Source organism: Nicotiana tabacum, chromosome 3, assembly GCF_000715075.1.
Source record: "Nicotiana tabacum cultivar K326 chromosome 3, ASM71507v2, whole genome shotgun sequence".
Taxonomy (NCBI): Eukaryota; Viridiplantae; Streptophyta; class Magnoliopsida; order Solanales; family Solanaceae; genus Nicotiana; species Nicotiana tabacum.
In genome coordinates, this window is record NC_134082.1 from 203,724,011 (window position 1) to 203,736,821 (window position 12,811).

Below are 12,811 nucleotides of genomic sequence, written 5' to 3' on the forward strand. Positions count from 1 at the left end.
GGATAACCGCTCACCCAATCATTAAACTAACAATAGTCGGTAAATATAAATATATATATATATATATATATATATATATCAATATATATCATATATATACCGGCTAAGAAAAGTAAATAATGAATTTAACCGGCTATTTGTGTAATCACACCCATTTGACTTTGACAAAGTTTTAAGGAATTAAACTAATAATTGTGATTTTAGTTTGATAAGAAATATATGACATCAAAAATTAGAGTATGAATAATTAAAATGAATAAAATTTTAGGACGGAAATTTATAAAGAGATGACACTAAAAAAGTGTCAACTATTTTGGTTTGTATCAAAATAGAAAAGGTACCATAGCTGAGATGGTGAAAATATTGAAACTGAATGGATAACTAATGAAGTAGAAGAATTGCACATTTTTTGTAGATCCAAACACTAATAGAGAGACAGAAAAAAACATAGTACCTTCTTTTACCTTTTATATTTCTTTTCTAAAGTTCAAAACGCATATCCAATTTTTTTCTGTTCATTTTTAGAGATTTCCAAACAAGGAAGGAATATTTAAAAATAAAAATTACTGTTTCTATTCTTTTAGTATCAAATTTTCCTGGTCATGATCTAGAACTGCAGGCTCCTGGGGTAGTAGATCCCGTCTGCAACATTCAAGAATTGGCATCAGTCAAATACTCGAATATTTCACAAGATAGAGTATTTTATCCAAATTGCATTTTTAGACAATTTTTTTTTAGATATTGCGTATATACAAAATTAGAAATAATTATTTCGTGTTCAGTATATTACTTACCGAACAGGAATGTACATCACCACAATGGCACAAGAGCTGCCCATTAAGAGTATCTGTAGCTAAAAATGCACCCCCTCCTTCACTTCTCTGCATAATTTAAAGTCAGTTTCATTGCCTTAAATTAAACTAAGTAGTGAAAAATCTTCATATTTCTAGTAAAAATTACCTTGTAATAATCAACGGCGATGAAATTAGCCCAGCGATTAGCAGCAGCATTATGACAAGTCGTAAGCATGTCAAGAAGTTCTCCTGAATTCTGAACACAAGCCAATGGTTTCAATGGCACTGACCTAAAGTAATTTACTAACACCAAAGATTTACTTGTATCATCCATTTTCGATGACTCTGCCCGATTCGGACAACTTCCTTTTTCCATTCCTCCATCCCCATCTGCCACATACAAAAAAAATTACGCGATATTTTATATGAAGAGTTTAAGTTTTATATATCGACAGTGTAGTACATAAGTGATTGGACGTCTTACATTGATTTTCGACCATGTAATTCCATTGGTAAGCTATTCCTTCACTCTCTTCTTTGGATTTTTTGGAGGTAAAAACAATTAGTCTTTGGTTATTAGCCACCATGTCACTAACAAGGGGCCAGTTTTGACCACCTTTGGGCATTTTTGACACTGGAAACCAATATTTAATTAGTCCTGCATCTGTAAACACTTTGGTCAAACCTTTTGGTGTCTCTACATAATCTTCTAAGATCAATGTCACAATTTCTGATGGATTTGCTGATAAGAATGCCTCAATTTCCTTCAATGTGTCTATTGCTGGTTCCTACGAGACCAAATTTCATCGAAACGAAACAATTTATTGATTTAATCAATTGATGTAACTATGAAGAAAAAGAAAGTGTCGCGAAATGGAATAGTAGAACATACAAATGCCGTATAGTCGTGACAATTGCCTCCAAATGAGTGGCACAACCATATATCTCCGTCGAAATCATAGGTATCAAGCATTAATCCCCGAACACCATTCTAGTAGGTTAACACGATAAAAGACATAATTAAGTAAATAAATAAAATTCACTTTAAATGACGCGGTTCACATAATTAATCAATTCTGAGATTAGAGAAAATAACATACATTGAGCTGTTGAGTAACACTATCCTCTTGATTTGTGGGTGTTATTCTGGGGATGCCAGTGTGTGATGGCTCTCCCTCAATGGCAAAAGCATTGTGGGTCGTAAGGAATGCATACTTGTTGAATGGTAGAGAATTATTCTGTAAGCCCACACAAAAACAAAATATCAGCCCAAGTAAAACGCCCAGTGTAATTCACTAGCCCAGTTTAAATGGATCCAACATAAGCCCAATCTAAAAGCCCAAATGTTATTTACATACGTACCACTAGCTTAAATGGGTTTGTGCGGGTAGATCTAACACATCTGTTTCCTGAAAAAGACACAGTACAAGAAAAACAATAAAGCCCAGCTTCACAATCTGCATCCGTTGAGCATTTGTCGTCCAGCTGAATTACACATTTGAGAAAAAAATTAATCATCAAACTTCCTCCACGGAAGTAGCGCATTTAACTGAATCCAATACTTTTTTTACACAGAGCGTGAAAAAACAGTAAAATTTTAAATTTTTTTGGTTTTTAACCTATAATTTGAAAAACCATAATGAATTCAATAACATAAAAATTTATGGCTAATTCAATCAAATTTAAATATGAGTGTTGAGCAATTGCACTCATTGTTTTCAGCCTGAACACAACTCAAACATATACAAAAAAAAAAAAGAAAAAAAAAAGAAAAAGAAAAAGTGTAATCGCATAATTAAGTGGAGTCTGAACAACTCAAACATAATTGATGAATATTTAAACGCACTGACTCTAAATCTTGAATCGACAACACAACACCAATAGTACCTTGCATGTTCCATTAGAGCAAGCAGTGGCGACAACAAAGAATGCACAGATCGTGAGCAGTAAAGGAGAAATTATTTGATGAGAAACCATGATATGAAAATGAAGAGGAAAGGAGGTTGAGGTTGTGAAGAGGGGAAAAAGAGTGGTTTATTTAGAAGAATAAAAATATAAAAAAAAAAATGGAAGAAGAAAGGGTATATATAGAATACTAAAATATCTATAGGATTGTTTTGAGTATTGGCTGAGATAACGAAGCCATGATTGTTGGGAGCGGAAATAGCAAAGGCATATGCTGTTTATATCAGGATAGCGAAATTTGAATGAGAATGCGAGACTTTTCGAGTAGTTTGAACGAGCACGAAAACTTTAAGTGTAATTACTTTTTGGAGTGAACAGATTATAGAAATTTCATGATTAGAGAATAAACATAAGAGATTTAGTGGGAGATCAGATTAATGCACCGGAAGATCATCTTACTAAAATGTTTAACGTATGTTAATAAATGATATTATTGACTCCAGATTTGTTTGTTCAGCAACTTATCCTAACTTATTACTTTTAATTAATATAATACGGTTTTAAGATGATAACATTCTGCAATTGACGATGAAAGTTAATGATCCATTTAAGTATTAAATTACTACTTTCTTCAGTGCTTTCACGTAGTAACAACACACCGGGCAATTGACTTTAAATTACCTACTTAAAATATTTAAGCCGGTTAAAGAAAATGATTTAAGCAGTGTTATTTCAGTTTAAGTTATTTCTTATTTAAGATGTAAGGATAAGGACATTCTCTGGTATGAAATCCATTGAAGAAAAATATAGGCAGAGACTTGGGACCAAATCCATTAATAATGCAATTAATTGGTTAACTCATAAAAAGCACACCAAATAAAGATAAAATAAATAAAGAAAGGATCATTATTTTAGCGTCCATATTATCGGCTGTTCACACTGTCCAAAAGCAGGGGCGAATTTAGGGAGGCGGACAGGGTCACTCGAACCACCTTCGCCGAAAAATTAGACTATATGTAAGGCAATTTTTTTTTACCTCTATATATTAAGTTTTGAACCCCTTAACACAATCCAAAATGTAGTTTAGTGGTCAAAGGAGTTCAAATTCTCTATAAGGTCATAGATTCAATTCTCATTAGCTACAAAAAGAGTTTTTGAACCCCCTTCGTGGAGGTCCTGCCTCCGCCACTGTCCAAAAGGACAAAATTTATTTATACACAATGTTTATACTAATTCTATAATTAAAATGTGTTATTTACGTATACTCATATCATTAATATTTTTTTTATCTCAATCTTTTCATCTTAAAATAATATATTGTGTAAACATTAAGCGTGTAAATAAATCTCCTTATAGAAAGTACCAAAATTGAAATTGGCTTCCAGCTCCCTACTAACGATGTAGCACATGTTAGTTGTAGAAAATATGGAGTATGCATTAAAAGATTCGGACAGCCCAAGGAACATATCAACCTTTTCGTCTTGGACTTTTCAGTTATGTTTCTTCCATCCATTTTAATAAAGTTTACGTAGTGAAAATTGATATTTTCGTCTTGTCGTTATTATTTTTTGAAGTTGCTATACTATGTAATTTTCCTAATTTATTGCAGCAAGTCTTAAAAGCTTGTCCTGGGAGTACCTTGTTTTGTTCCATTCCAAGAATTCTAACACGATTTTACAGCCTTGTAGGAAGAATTCCATAAATAGCAGATCATTAACCATTTTTTATAATTGCTGTAAAATCTACAATACAGGATTTTGTAATTTAATGTTCGGATGAAATATTGTTAGAGATAACACAGAAAATAGAAATCTTTGGACTTTTTGCAATTGCGGACATCAATGGGAGAAATTCAAAAATAGCCAAATTTATAAGTGGTCATTCAAAAATAGCCATAATTTCAAAAACAATCGAAATTTAGCCACGTTTCATGTAAAGATAAATCTGAATGAAAATACTGTCCGAAAAATACTCCAGCATAATATACTGAAACTCCAGTATATTAAACTGAAATTCCAGTATAATATTTTGGAACTCCAGTATACTCCTGTATAATATACTGAACTTCCAATATAATATTCTAGAGTTCTAGTATAATATACCAATCCAGCATAATATGCTGGAAGTTCATACACAGGTGCTCCAATCTCCAGTATATTATACTGGAACTTTCCGCGTGTTGGAGTTCCAGAATAATATGTTGGAAGTTCATACACAGGTGCACCGATCTCCAGTATATTATACTGGAACTTTCCGTGTTGCAGCAAAATAATGGCTATTTTTTAATGACTTTGTAAACGCTGACTATTTTTAAATGACCAGTACGAAAACTGGCTAGCCCATGCTATTTTTACGACATTCACGCATGAGTTGCAAAATCATATGGGCCTGCCGTACTCCAACAAAGTAAACTTTGTCCAGTACCGATAATAGGCCCAATGCTGATTTGGAGATTGCTCCCAACACGAAGTAAAATAATACGGACTAGCCAATATTTGGATTGGTAATTGAAAAATAGCTAACGTTTGAAAAATTATTGAAAATGACTACTATTTTGCTGAAACATGGAAAGTTTCAGCATAATATGCTAGATTATATATGGGGCTCTTGTGTATACACTTTTAGCATATTATGTTGGAACTCCAACGCACAAAAAAGTTCCAGTATAATATGCTGGATTATGAAGCTCCTCCGTATAAACTTCCAGCATATTATATTGGAACTCCAGCATATAATAAAATTTCAGCGTATTATGTTGTAATCTCATATGTAAAAAAATTTGAACTCCAGCATAATTTTTCGAATTTTTAAGGATGTTTTTGTTCAAAATTTATCTTTACATGAAAAAGTACCTAAATTTCGATTACTTTTGAAATTATGGCTATTTTTCAAGTACCAATTGTAAACCTGACTATTTTTTTTTTCAGTATGAATTAATTGCGCGGCTTTAACTAGATATGTATAATATAATATTTGGTTGAAGTTTGAAAATTTGAAATGAAAGTATGAAGACGAAAAAGACTAGTAATCATATCAATCAAGTGATTGCGATGACTCAAGATCGATAAAGAACAGTACATCGTTATAGCAACACTCAGCTTACGTACATTGACAATCACGACTTCAACCTGCATGGATGGTCAAGAATCCACATGTTCTTTTCTCTTGATCACTTATTCACTATATTCTAAACATAAAGAAAAAAAAGGAACAAGAAATATAGACCAATCACGACTAGAATTTTTTCACACAAATAGAATAATTTGGAAAAAGAAAAAAATAATGGTATGAGAAAGTGCCAAAGGACAAAGATATGGTTATTGGATTGAGATTTCAGTTGTTTTGATCAGAGAAGAAACGGTTGATTGAAGGCATGACTTGGGGTGGACGAGTGCGTAGGAACTTGCGAAGGCTGTGTTGTGCATATTTCTCTCCTTCTTCTTCATTTTCAAGTATTGCCATGCTACGATGAGCTTTCTTGATCCTACATTACAATACAATTTTGAACGAAATAATATTTGAAAATTTTGCTGTAAAATTAATAATGACTCAAGACACTGATATGGTGAGATTCAATTTAATTAGTACCTGACATCAGGGTTTAAGAGAACATTTCTTGTCAGTTGAAAAACGCACATTCCAGTAACAAATGTCATGGCCGCCATTAGTGGGTATACCTGCAGCAAATACCAGTATATATATTTATTGTCACAAATGAGTTATGATTGTAATGATACATATTTAGTATTCACTTTTCTGTCATTGTTGAAATCTTCAGTGTTTGAAAATCAAAATAACTTTTTTTTTTTACAAAAAATTACTTAAACTCTCATCATGAATTAAAGGGACAATCTTATAATTATAAGTAGGGGTGTACATAGGCCGGGTTGGTTTGGATTTTTCAATTATCAAACCAAACAAATAGTGTCGGGTTTTTAAATTTATAAACCAAACCAAACCAACAAAGTGGGGTTTTTCAATCTCGGTTTTTTTGGGTTTTTCCCAGTAAAGTCTTCATAGCATAAAATGTGTAACTTGTCCTCCAAATATTTCTTAAGTCCTAATAAAATACAATTATATAATGTGTTTTCCAAGAAATTAAACTAACACAATAACATGAGATAAGTCAGAGCATTATACTAAAATATTCAATAACAAAGATAAAATAATAAAATTACATAAAACAAATATTGATAATTAATAAGTCATAATGAAAATTAACATAATCTAAAAATACTATATAGTTCATGCTAAAATAAGTATAGCTAATAAATACTAATATTAATTACATAAGTAAGCACTAAAGAAAAAGATAAACTAGCTAAGTTATGCATTCTCATTATAAACCAATGTAAAACTAAAATAGTTATCTAACACTATCGTCATTCCTAGTATTGAATTGAATTTCTTTTGTTAGCATTAGTATTGATTTGAACTTTGTTTGAGTTACTACATTTAAGGGCTATAAAATTTATTTACCATTCAAGAATGTTAAGTCTAAACTTCAAATAATACGTTAAAAGATAAAACTGTGAAAAATTTTAAGAAATATTTATAAATTACATTATAATAAATATTTATATGTATAAAATGTTTTTAAAAATTATATAAACATACTATCGGGTGGTTTGGTTCGGTATGACTTTTTTTTGTTAAAACCAAACCAATTATGGTCAGGTTTTATTTTCCAATACCAAACCACATCGGATTTTTTTCCGGTTTGACTCGAATTATCGGTTTGATGCGGTTTATCAGTTTTTTTTGTACACCCCTAATTATAAGTTTGCTAATGACTTGTCTATTCACAGTTAGTGTACCTAATGCTTAATGAGAAACTGACAGAATAAATATAACAATATTTGTGCATATACAATTACTCAATGGACTAAAGTAAAAAAATATAATGCATTCAGTACTGAACTATAGAAGTAATTTAAGCATTACCTCGGGTCTCATCCAACGCCCCATTTGATGTGGTGTATCCTTTTATCAATTGCTTGATGCCGCGACTTATAAAAGAAAGAATAAACCTTTCTTCAATTTTTTGGATAGTATAGTTCAAGATCTGTATGTTGAAGGTAGATGTGGTGTTTTTCTCTTGTATTTCCTTCATTTATATAGCACCCTTAGTCCACGTTATTTTAATTAAGTATACCATTGGGAAATTGGAAAGACATGATATTGGCTGGATTTTGGTTGCTTCCACCAATCCTCATATGACATTTTCAGTGGGCTGATAATAATAAGTTTTCTTTTGGATAGCAATCAAACCAGGTGCTAGTACCTCTTGTTTTTGAGTTGACCTTATTTAGCCATCTAATTTCTTGTTGTACATGCTTCTTTTCTAGTCTTGACGACAATTTTAGGTTTTAAAAATTGTTCAAGTACTTTCACGGTTCTTAAAACTAAAAAGACTGCCGATTACAAAATCAGTTTCAGCGTGAAAAGCAAGCAGATCAATCTTACAATCCATTTGACCTTGAATTGACATTTGACCATGAAAAAGGCAATCATTTCATTGAAATTTAAGAAAATCTATGGCTGCGTCGAAACAAGGGACTTGGTTAATAAGTCAAATACCAACGAATATAACTACACTTATTTCAACAATATTTTTAGTTGGCGTTTTACTTGCCTGGCCCAATTACCTGCCTGCCCAAATCCTCTCTTCATTAATTTACCCCCACCTCTCATTCTCACACACACAAGAGACGGAGGTCTCCATTTTGAAAACCCTAACCCCCATTTCCTTCTTAACCTAGCAACTCTTTCCCCTCCCCATTTCAGAGAACAGGAGGGTCTGAACAAAAACTTAGCCTCCCCATCTCCTTCTTCACCTCTCAATCAGCCGCCCACCTTTCTCTCGCCTCTCCCAGCTAGCTCTCACACACAAACACACTAGCCTTCACGCAAAAACACTCAGCAATTAAAAAAGTAGAGCTGAAAAAATCCAAAAAAAATAAGAATTTCGAACAAAAATCCGAGAAAAAAAGGAGAACAATGGCTTCAACTTCTTTTAGGTTTGGCGTCGATTCTCTGGGTTTGTTGAGGAGTTTCGCTGTTGTTCCTTTTTCTCTGCTGGTAATTGAACTTTACTCTATTTCAGACTTTTGTTTGGTCGTTTCCTGCCGATTTCCTATTGTCAAGTATGTCAGATTCTCATGTAGTCATCTATCAAAATCTATAAAATAAAATCTGAATTGGTTGGTGTTATATATTGATATTTTCTCGATTTTTGACTAAAATTCTGCCATGGATAAAATTGTTATTAGTTCTTAATTGTTTCAAAATTAATCTTGCAAATCGTGTGCTTCTACCGCCACTATCTTGAGTTTTCGATTTAGACAATAATGAATTGTTTGGGCATCTTCAGCTTTATTAAGTTAAATTGGTTTGTCCATTTCTGGTAATTAGCGTTTTAATAAGAGCATGACTGTAACAACCCGACTGGTCGTTTTGCTTTTTAGAACTCTGTTTCCCTAAATAAAACTATCCGTACTTGCTTTAACTGATTTATGACTTGTGGGGATGGTTGGTTCGGGATTTGAAAGAGTTTGGGCTGAAATCGGAACACTTGGTTCCTTAAGGTTGGCTTAAAAGGCCAAGTTTGACTTCGGTTAACATTTTGAGTAAACGACCTCGGAATCCGGATTTGAAGGTTCCAACAGGTTCGTATGATGATTTCGGACTTGGGCGTATATCCGGATCGGGTTTTAGATGACCCGGGAGCGTTTTGGCGCCTAATAGTGAAAGTTGATTCCTTAAGGATTTTAAAGTTCGTAAATATTTGTTTTGGAGCAAGTTTTGGTGATATCGAGGTCCAAACGGAATTCTGAAATCAGGAATAGTTTCGTAATGTCATTTAAGACTTGCACGCAAAATTAGGTGTCAATCCGAGTAGTATAAGTACGTTTCGGCTCGTTGAAAGTAAATTGAAGAACTTGAAGTTCTTAAGTTTGATTCATTGGTTTTGGGTGGCGATTCTTAATTTTTAATATTATTTTGGTGATCCGATCACGCGAGCAAGTTTATACAATGTTATTACACTTGTGTGAGTATTTGGTGTGGAGCTCCGAGGGCTCGGGTGAGTTTCGGACGTGTGTTGGGAGTGAAAACACTCCCTTTTTGGTATTTCTGGGCAAGTGTTGCAGGTCTCGCAAATGCGAGGAATTGTTCGCATTTGCGAGGAAGGCTTCGCAATTGCGAAGAAGCGTGAGCTGGGCATTCGTCGCATTTGCGACATTTTCTTCACATTTGCGAATCTAGCAGAGTCCGCATTTGTGACCCTTTTGTTGCATTTGCGACTCCTCAGGTTCGCATTTGCGATGATTTTGTTGCATTTGTGTAACGACCCTACCGGTCGTTTCGAGAGTTAGAGCCTCGATCCCCTATTAACTACTTTCCCCGTATTTGTTTCTATTATTTTGATTTGTCGGGATGATTTGTTTTAAGTTTCGGAGTGTTTTGGGACACTTAGTCCCTAAATGAGAGTTTGAGTTTTAGAATTTGGACCGTAGTCGGTACGATGTGAAGACGGATTAGAATGGAATTTTATCGATTCCGTTAGCTCCGTTGGGTGATTTAGGGCTTACGGGTGTATTCGGATTGTGCTTTGGAGGTCCGTAGCTTATTTAGGATTGAAATGGCAAAATTTGAATTTTTGAAGTTTCCAGATAGTTAGTGAGAATTTGATATCGGGGTCGGAATTCGATTTCGAAAGTTGGAATAGTTCCGTAGCGTTGAATGTAACTTGTGTGCGAAATTTGGGGGCCATTCAGACATGGTTTGGTTGGTTTCGGCAGCGGTTGTAGAATTCTTGAGATTTCAAGTTCATTATGCTTGAATTGGAGGGTGATTCGTGGTTTTAGCGTTGTTTGATGTGATTTGAGGGTTCGACTGAGTCCGTATGATGTTTTAGGATTGGTTGGTATATTTGGTTGAGGTCCAGGGGGCTTCGAGTGAGTTTTAGATGCTTAACGGAATTGGATTTGGACTTAGGCAAATTTTTTGAACTTGCTGAATCTGTTGGTTTCGCACCTACGGAGCTTGGACCGCAGTGCGGCGCCGCAGAAGTGGGTTGGAAACCGCAGATACGGTCTAAGGCATAAGGGAAGTTGGTCGCAGATGCGGCTCAAGGACCGCAGAAGCGGAACCGCATCTGCGAGGTAAGGAGTGCAGGTGTGGAATATGAGCTGCATGAGCGGGACTGCAGGTGCGATGGTCCCCTCGCAGAAGTGGAAATCGCTGGGGAAAAAAAAGAGAGAAATCGAGCGATTGAATTCATAACTTCTAAAATTGATTTTAAGCTCGGGGAGAAGGCGATTTCTTGAGAGATTTTGAAGGAAAGCTATTAGGTAACAAATTCTATCTCTAATTTGGTTGTAATACATTAGCCTATTGTTTTTTCCCCTCATTTAATCTATTAATTTGAGTGGAAGAATGGGGATTTGGGGGAAAAGTTCCCCAACCAAGTTTTAGGGTTTTGATTAGGTTTCAGTTGTCGGAATTGAGTGATTTTTGGACGAGTGGTCTCGTGAGTGAATGGCTGTCCTAAATTGATAACTTTTACCCGATTCTGAGATGTGGGCCCGAAGAGGATTTTTAAGCATTTTTCTAATTCCTCGCCGTAGCTTTGAATTCATTAGTTAAATTAGTTGCTTGTAGTTTTATGTACGTTATATAATTGATTTGATTAGATTTGCGTCACTCGGAGTTGGATACTCATGGCAAGAGCGTGATATCAGATTGAATTTTGAGCCAGTTCGAGGTAAGTGGCTTGCCTAACCTTGTGTGGGGGAACTTCCCTTAGGATTTTGGTGTTGTTGTTATATGAATGTTATATACGTGAGGTGACCAATGCGTACATGTGCTAACTGTTGAAAACCCTCATTTTCATTAAGTAAATATCTATGTTTTCTTTTAATTGAGAAACACTAGTACATGAAGTCTCCTATTTAGCTTAGGTAAACATGCTTATGTGACTTAACTGTCTTACCTGCTTTAACTGCTTACTTGGATTTTTTGTGTAGCATGTTTAAAGTAGAAATTTCCTATTTTCCTAATACGAACTTGAATAAAATTGTAGGATTCTTTCTTGAGATTGTTGTGTATTTACTTTGGGACTACGAATCGGTATTCCGGGAGATCCCCCTATATGTTTACTTTAGGACTACGGATCGGTATTCCGGGAGATTCCCTTGCACATTTATAATTGGGATTACGGGACGATATCTCGGGAGATCCCCCTATACTAGATAATTACTTTGGGACTACGGATCGGTATCTTGGAAAATTTCCCTACATATTTACGATTCGGACTACGGGACGATATCCCAGGAGATTTTCTGCACATTTACGTTTGGGACTACGGGACACTCCTAGGAGATCCCCTGTTGCTATATCTGTGTATTGAGTTATTTCTTTCTGTGATTTTATCCTTATTGACTGTTAGCATTTAATTATGCTGTCTCATTTCACATTATTTTACCTTGTTATATATATAACCAGTAGGGCCCTAACCTGATCTCGTCACTACTCGGCCGAGGTTAGGCTTGGCACTTATTGGGTACCACTGTGGTGTACTCATGCCCTTTCCTACACATATTTTTCGTGTGCAGATCTAGGTTCTTCTGCTCAGCCATACTATCCGTCAGGCGAGGCGATTGAGAGACTTCAAGGTATATTTGCCGCGTCCGCAGACCTAGAAGTCCCTCTCTATTCTCCCTTCAGTTATAGGCTTTTCCATGTATTTCCTTTGTCATTAGACATATAGAATTAGAAACCTTATGTATTTTTCTGTAGCTTGTAATTTCATGGGATTTCGGGTTTTGGGCAGTGTTATTATTGAGCGACATTTTAAATACTTTATCTATATTTACCAGCTAGATGACTAGTTTGTACTTTTAAATTCCTTTTTACGCAAATTGTTAGGCTTACCTAGTCGTAGAGAATAGGTGTCGTCACGACAGTTCATAGAGAGAGAACTCAGGTCGTTACAAGTTAATATCAGAGCTCTAGGTTCATAGGAGTCATGAATCACAAGCCGGTTTATTAGAGTCTCGCGGATCGGTACGGAGAGGTCTATACTTATCTTCGAGAGACTATATAACTGT

The 12,811-nt window shown here is 34.8% G+C and overlaps 2 protein-coding genes across 2 annotated transcripts; both read right to left on the minus strand.

Annotated features, from left to right (window-relative positions):
• Positions 1 to 438: 438 nt before the first annotated feature.
• On the minus strand, positions 439 to 2,950 carry LOC107768272 (PI-PLC X domain-containing protein At5g67130-like). The gene is made up of 8 exons (XM_016587386.2): positions 2,682 to 2,950; positions 2,157 to 2,279; positions 1,895 to 2,032; positions 1,687 to 1,785; positions 1,279 to 1,582; positions 961 to 1,184; positions 795 to 881; positions 439 to 642 (listed from the first exon to the last, which is right to left on the minus strand). Exons 1-8 carry the CDS (start codon positions 2,769 to 2,771, stop codon positions 601 to 603), a joined length of 1,107 nt encoding a protein of 368 aa, XP_016442872.1. The 5' UTR covers positions 2,772 to 2,950; the 3' UTR covers positions 439 to 600.
• A 2,931-nt stretch (positions 2,951 to 5,881) lies between these two features.
• Positions 5,882 to 7,859, minus strand: LOC107768274 (uncharacterized). The gene is made up of 3 exons (XM_016587387.2): positions 7,644 to 7,859; positions 6,288 to 6,376; positions 5,882 to 6,183 (listed from the first exon to the last, which is right to left on the minus strand). The coding sequence occupies exons 1-3, from the start codon at positions 7,665 to 7,667 to the stop codon at positions 6,033 to 6,035; spliced, it is 264 nt and encodes an 87-aa protein (XP_016442873.1). The 5' UTR covers positions 7,668 to 7,859; the 3' UTR covers positions 5,882 to 6,032.
• Between the last annotated feature and the right edge of the window lie 4,952 nt (positions 7,860 to 12,811).

Bases quoted from the DNA above. Each gene is read 5' to 3' on its own strand.
- LOC107768272 (XM_016587386.2), bottom strand. From the start codon at position 2,771: ATGGTTTCTCATCAAATAATTTCTCCTTTACTGCTCACGATCTGTGCA. The intron at 1,786-1,894 runs GTATGTTATTTT...TTAACCTACTAG, and splicing joins GTGTTACTCAACAGCTCAAT to AATGGTGTTCGGGGATTAAT. The intron at 1,583-1,686 runs GTATGTTCTACT...TTGGTCTCGTAG, and splicing joins GTCACGACTATACGGCATTT to GAACCAGCAATAGACACATT.
- LOC107768274 (XM_016587387.2), bottom strand. From the start codon at position 7,667: ATGGGGCGTTGGATGAGACCCGAG. The intron at 6,377-7,643 runs GTAATGCTTAAA...TATTTGCTGCAG, and splicing joins GGCGTTGGATGAGACCCGAG to GTATACCCACTAATGGCGGC. The intron at 6,184-6,287 runs GTACTAATTAAA...ATTGTAATGTAG, and splicing joins CTCTTAAACCCTGATGTCAG to GATCAAGAAAGCTCATCGTA.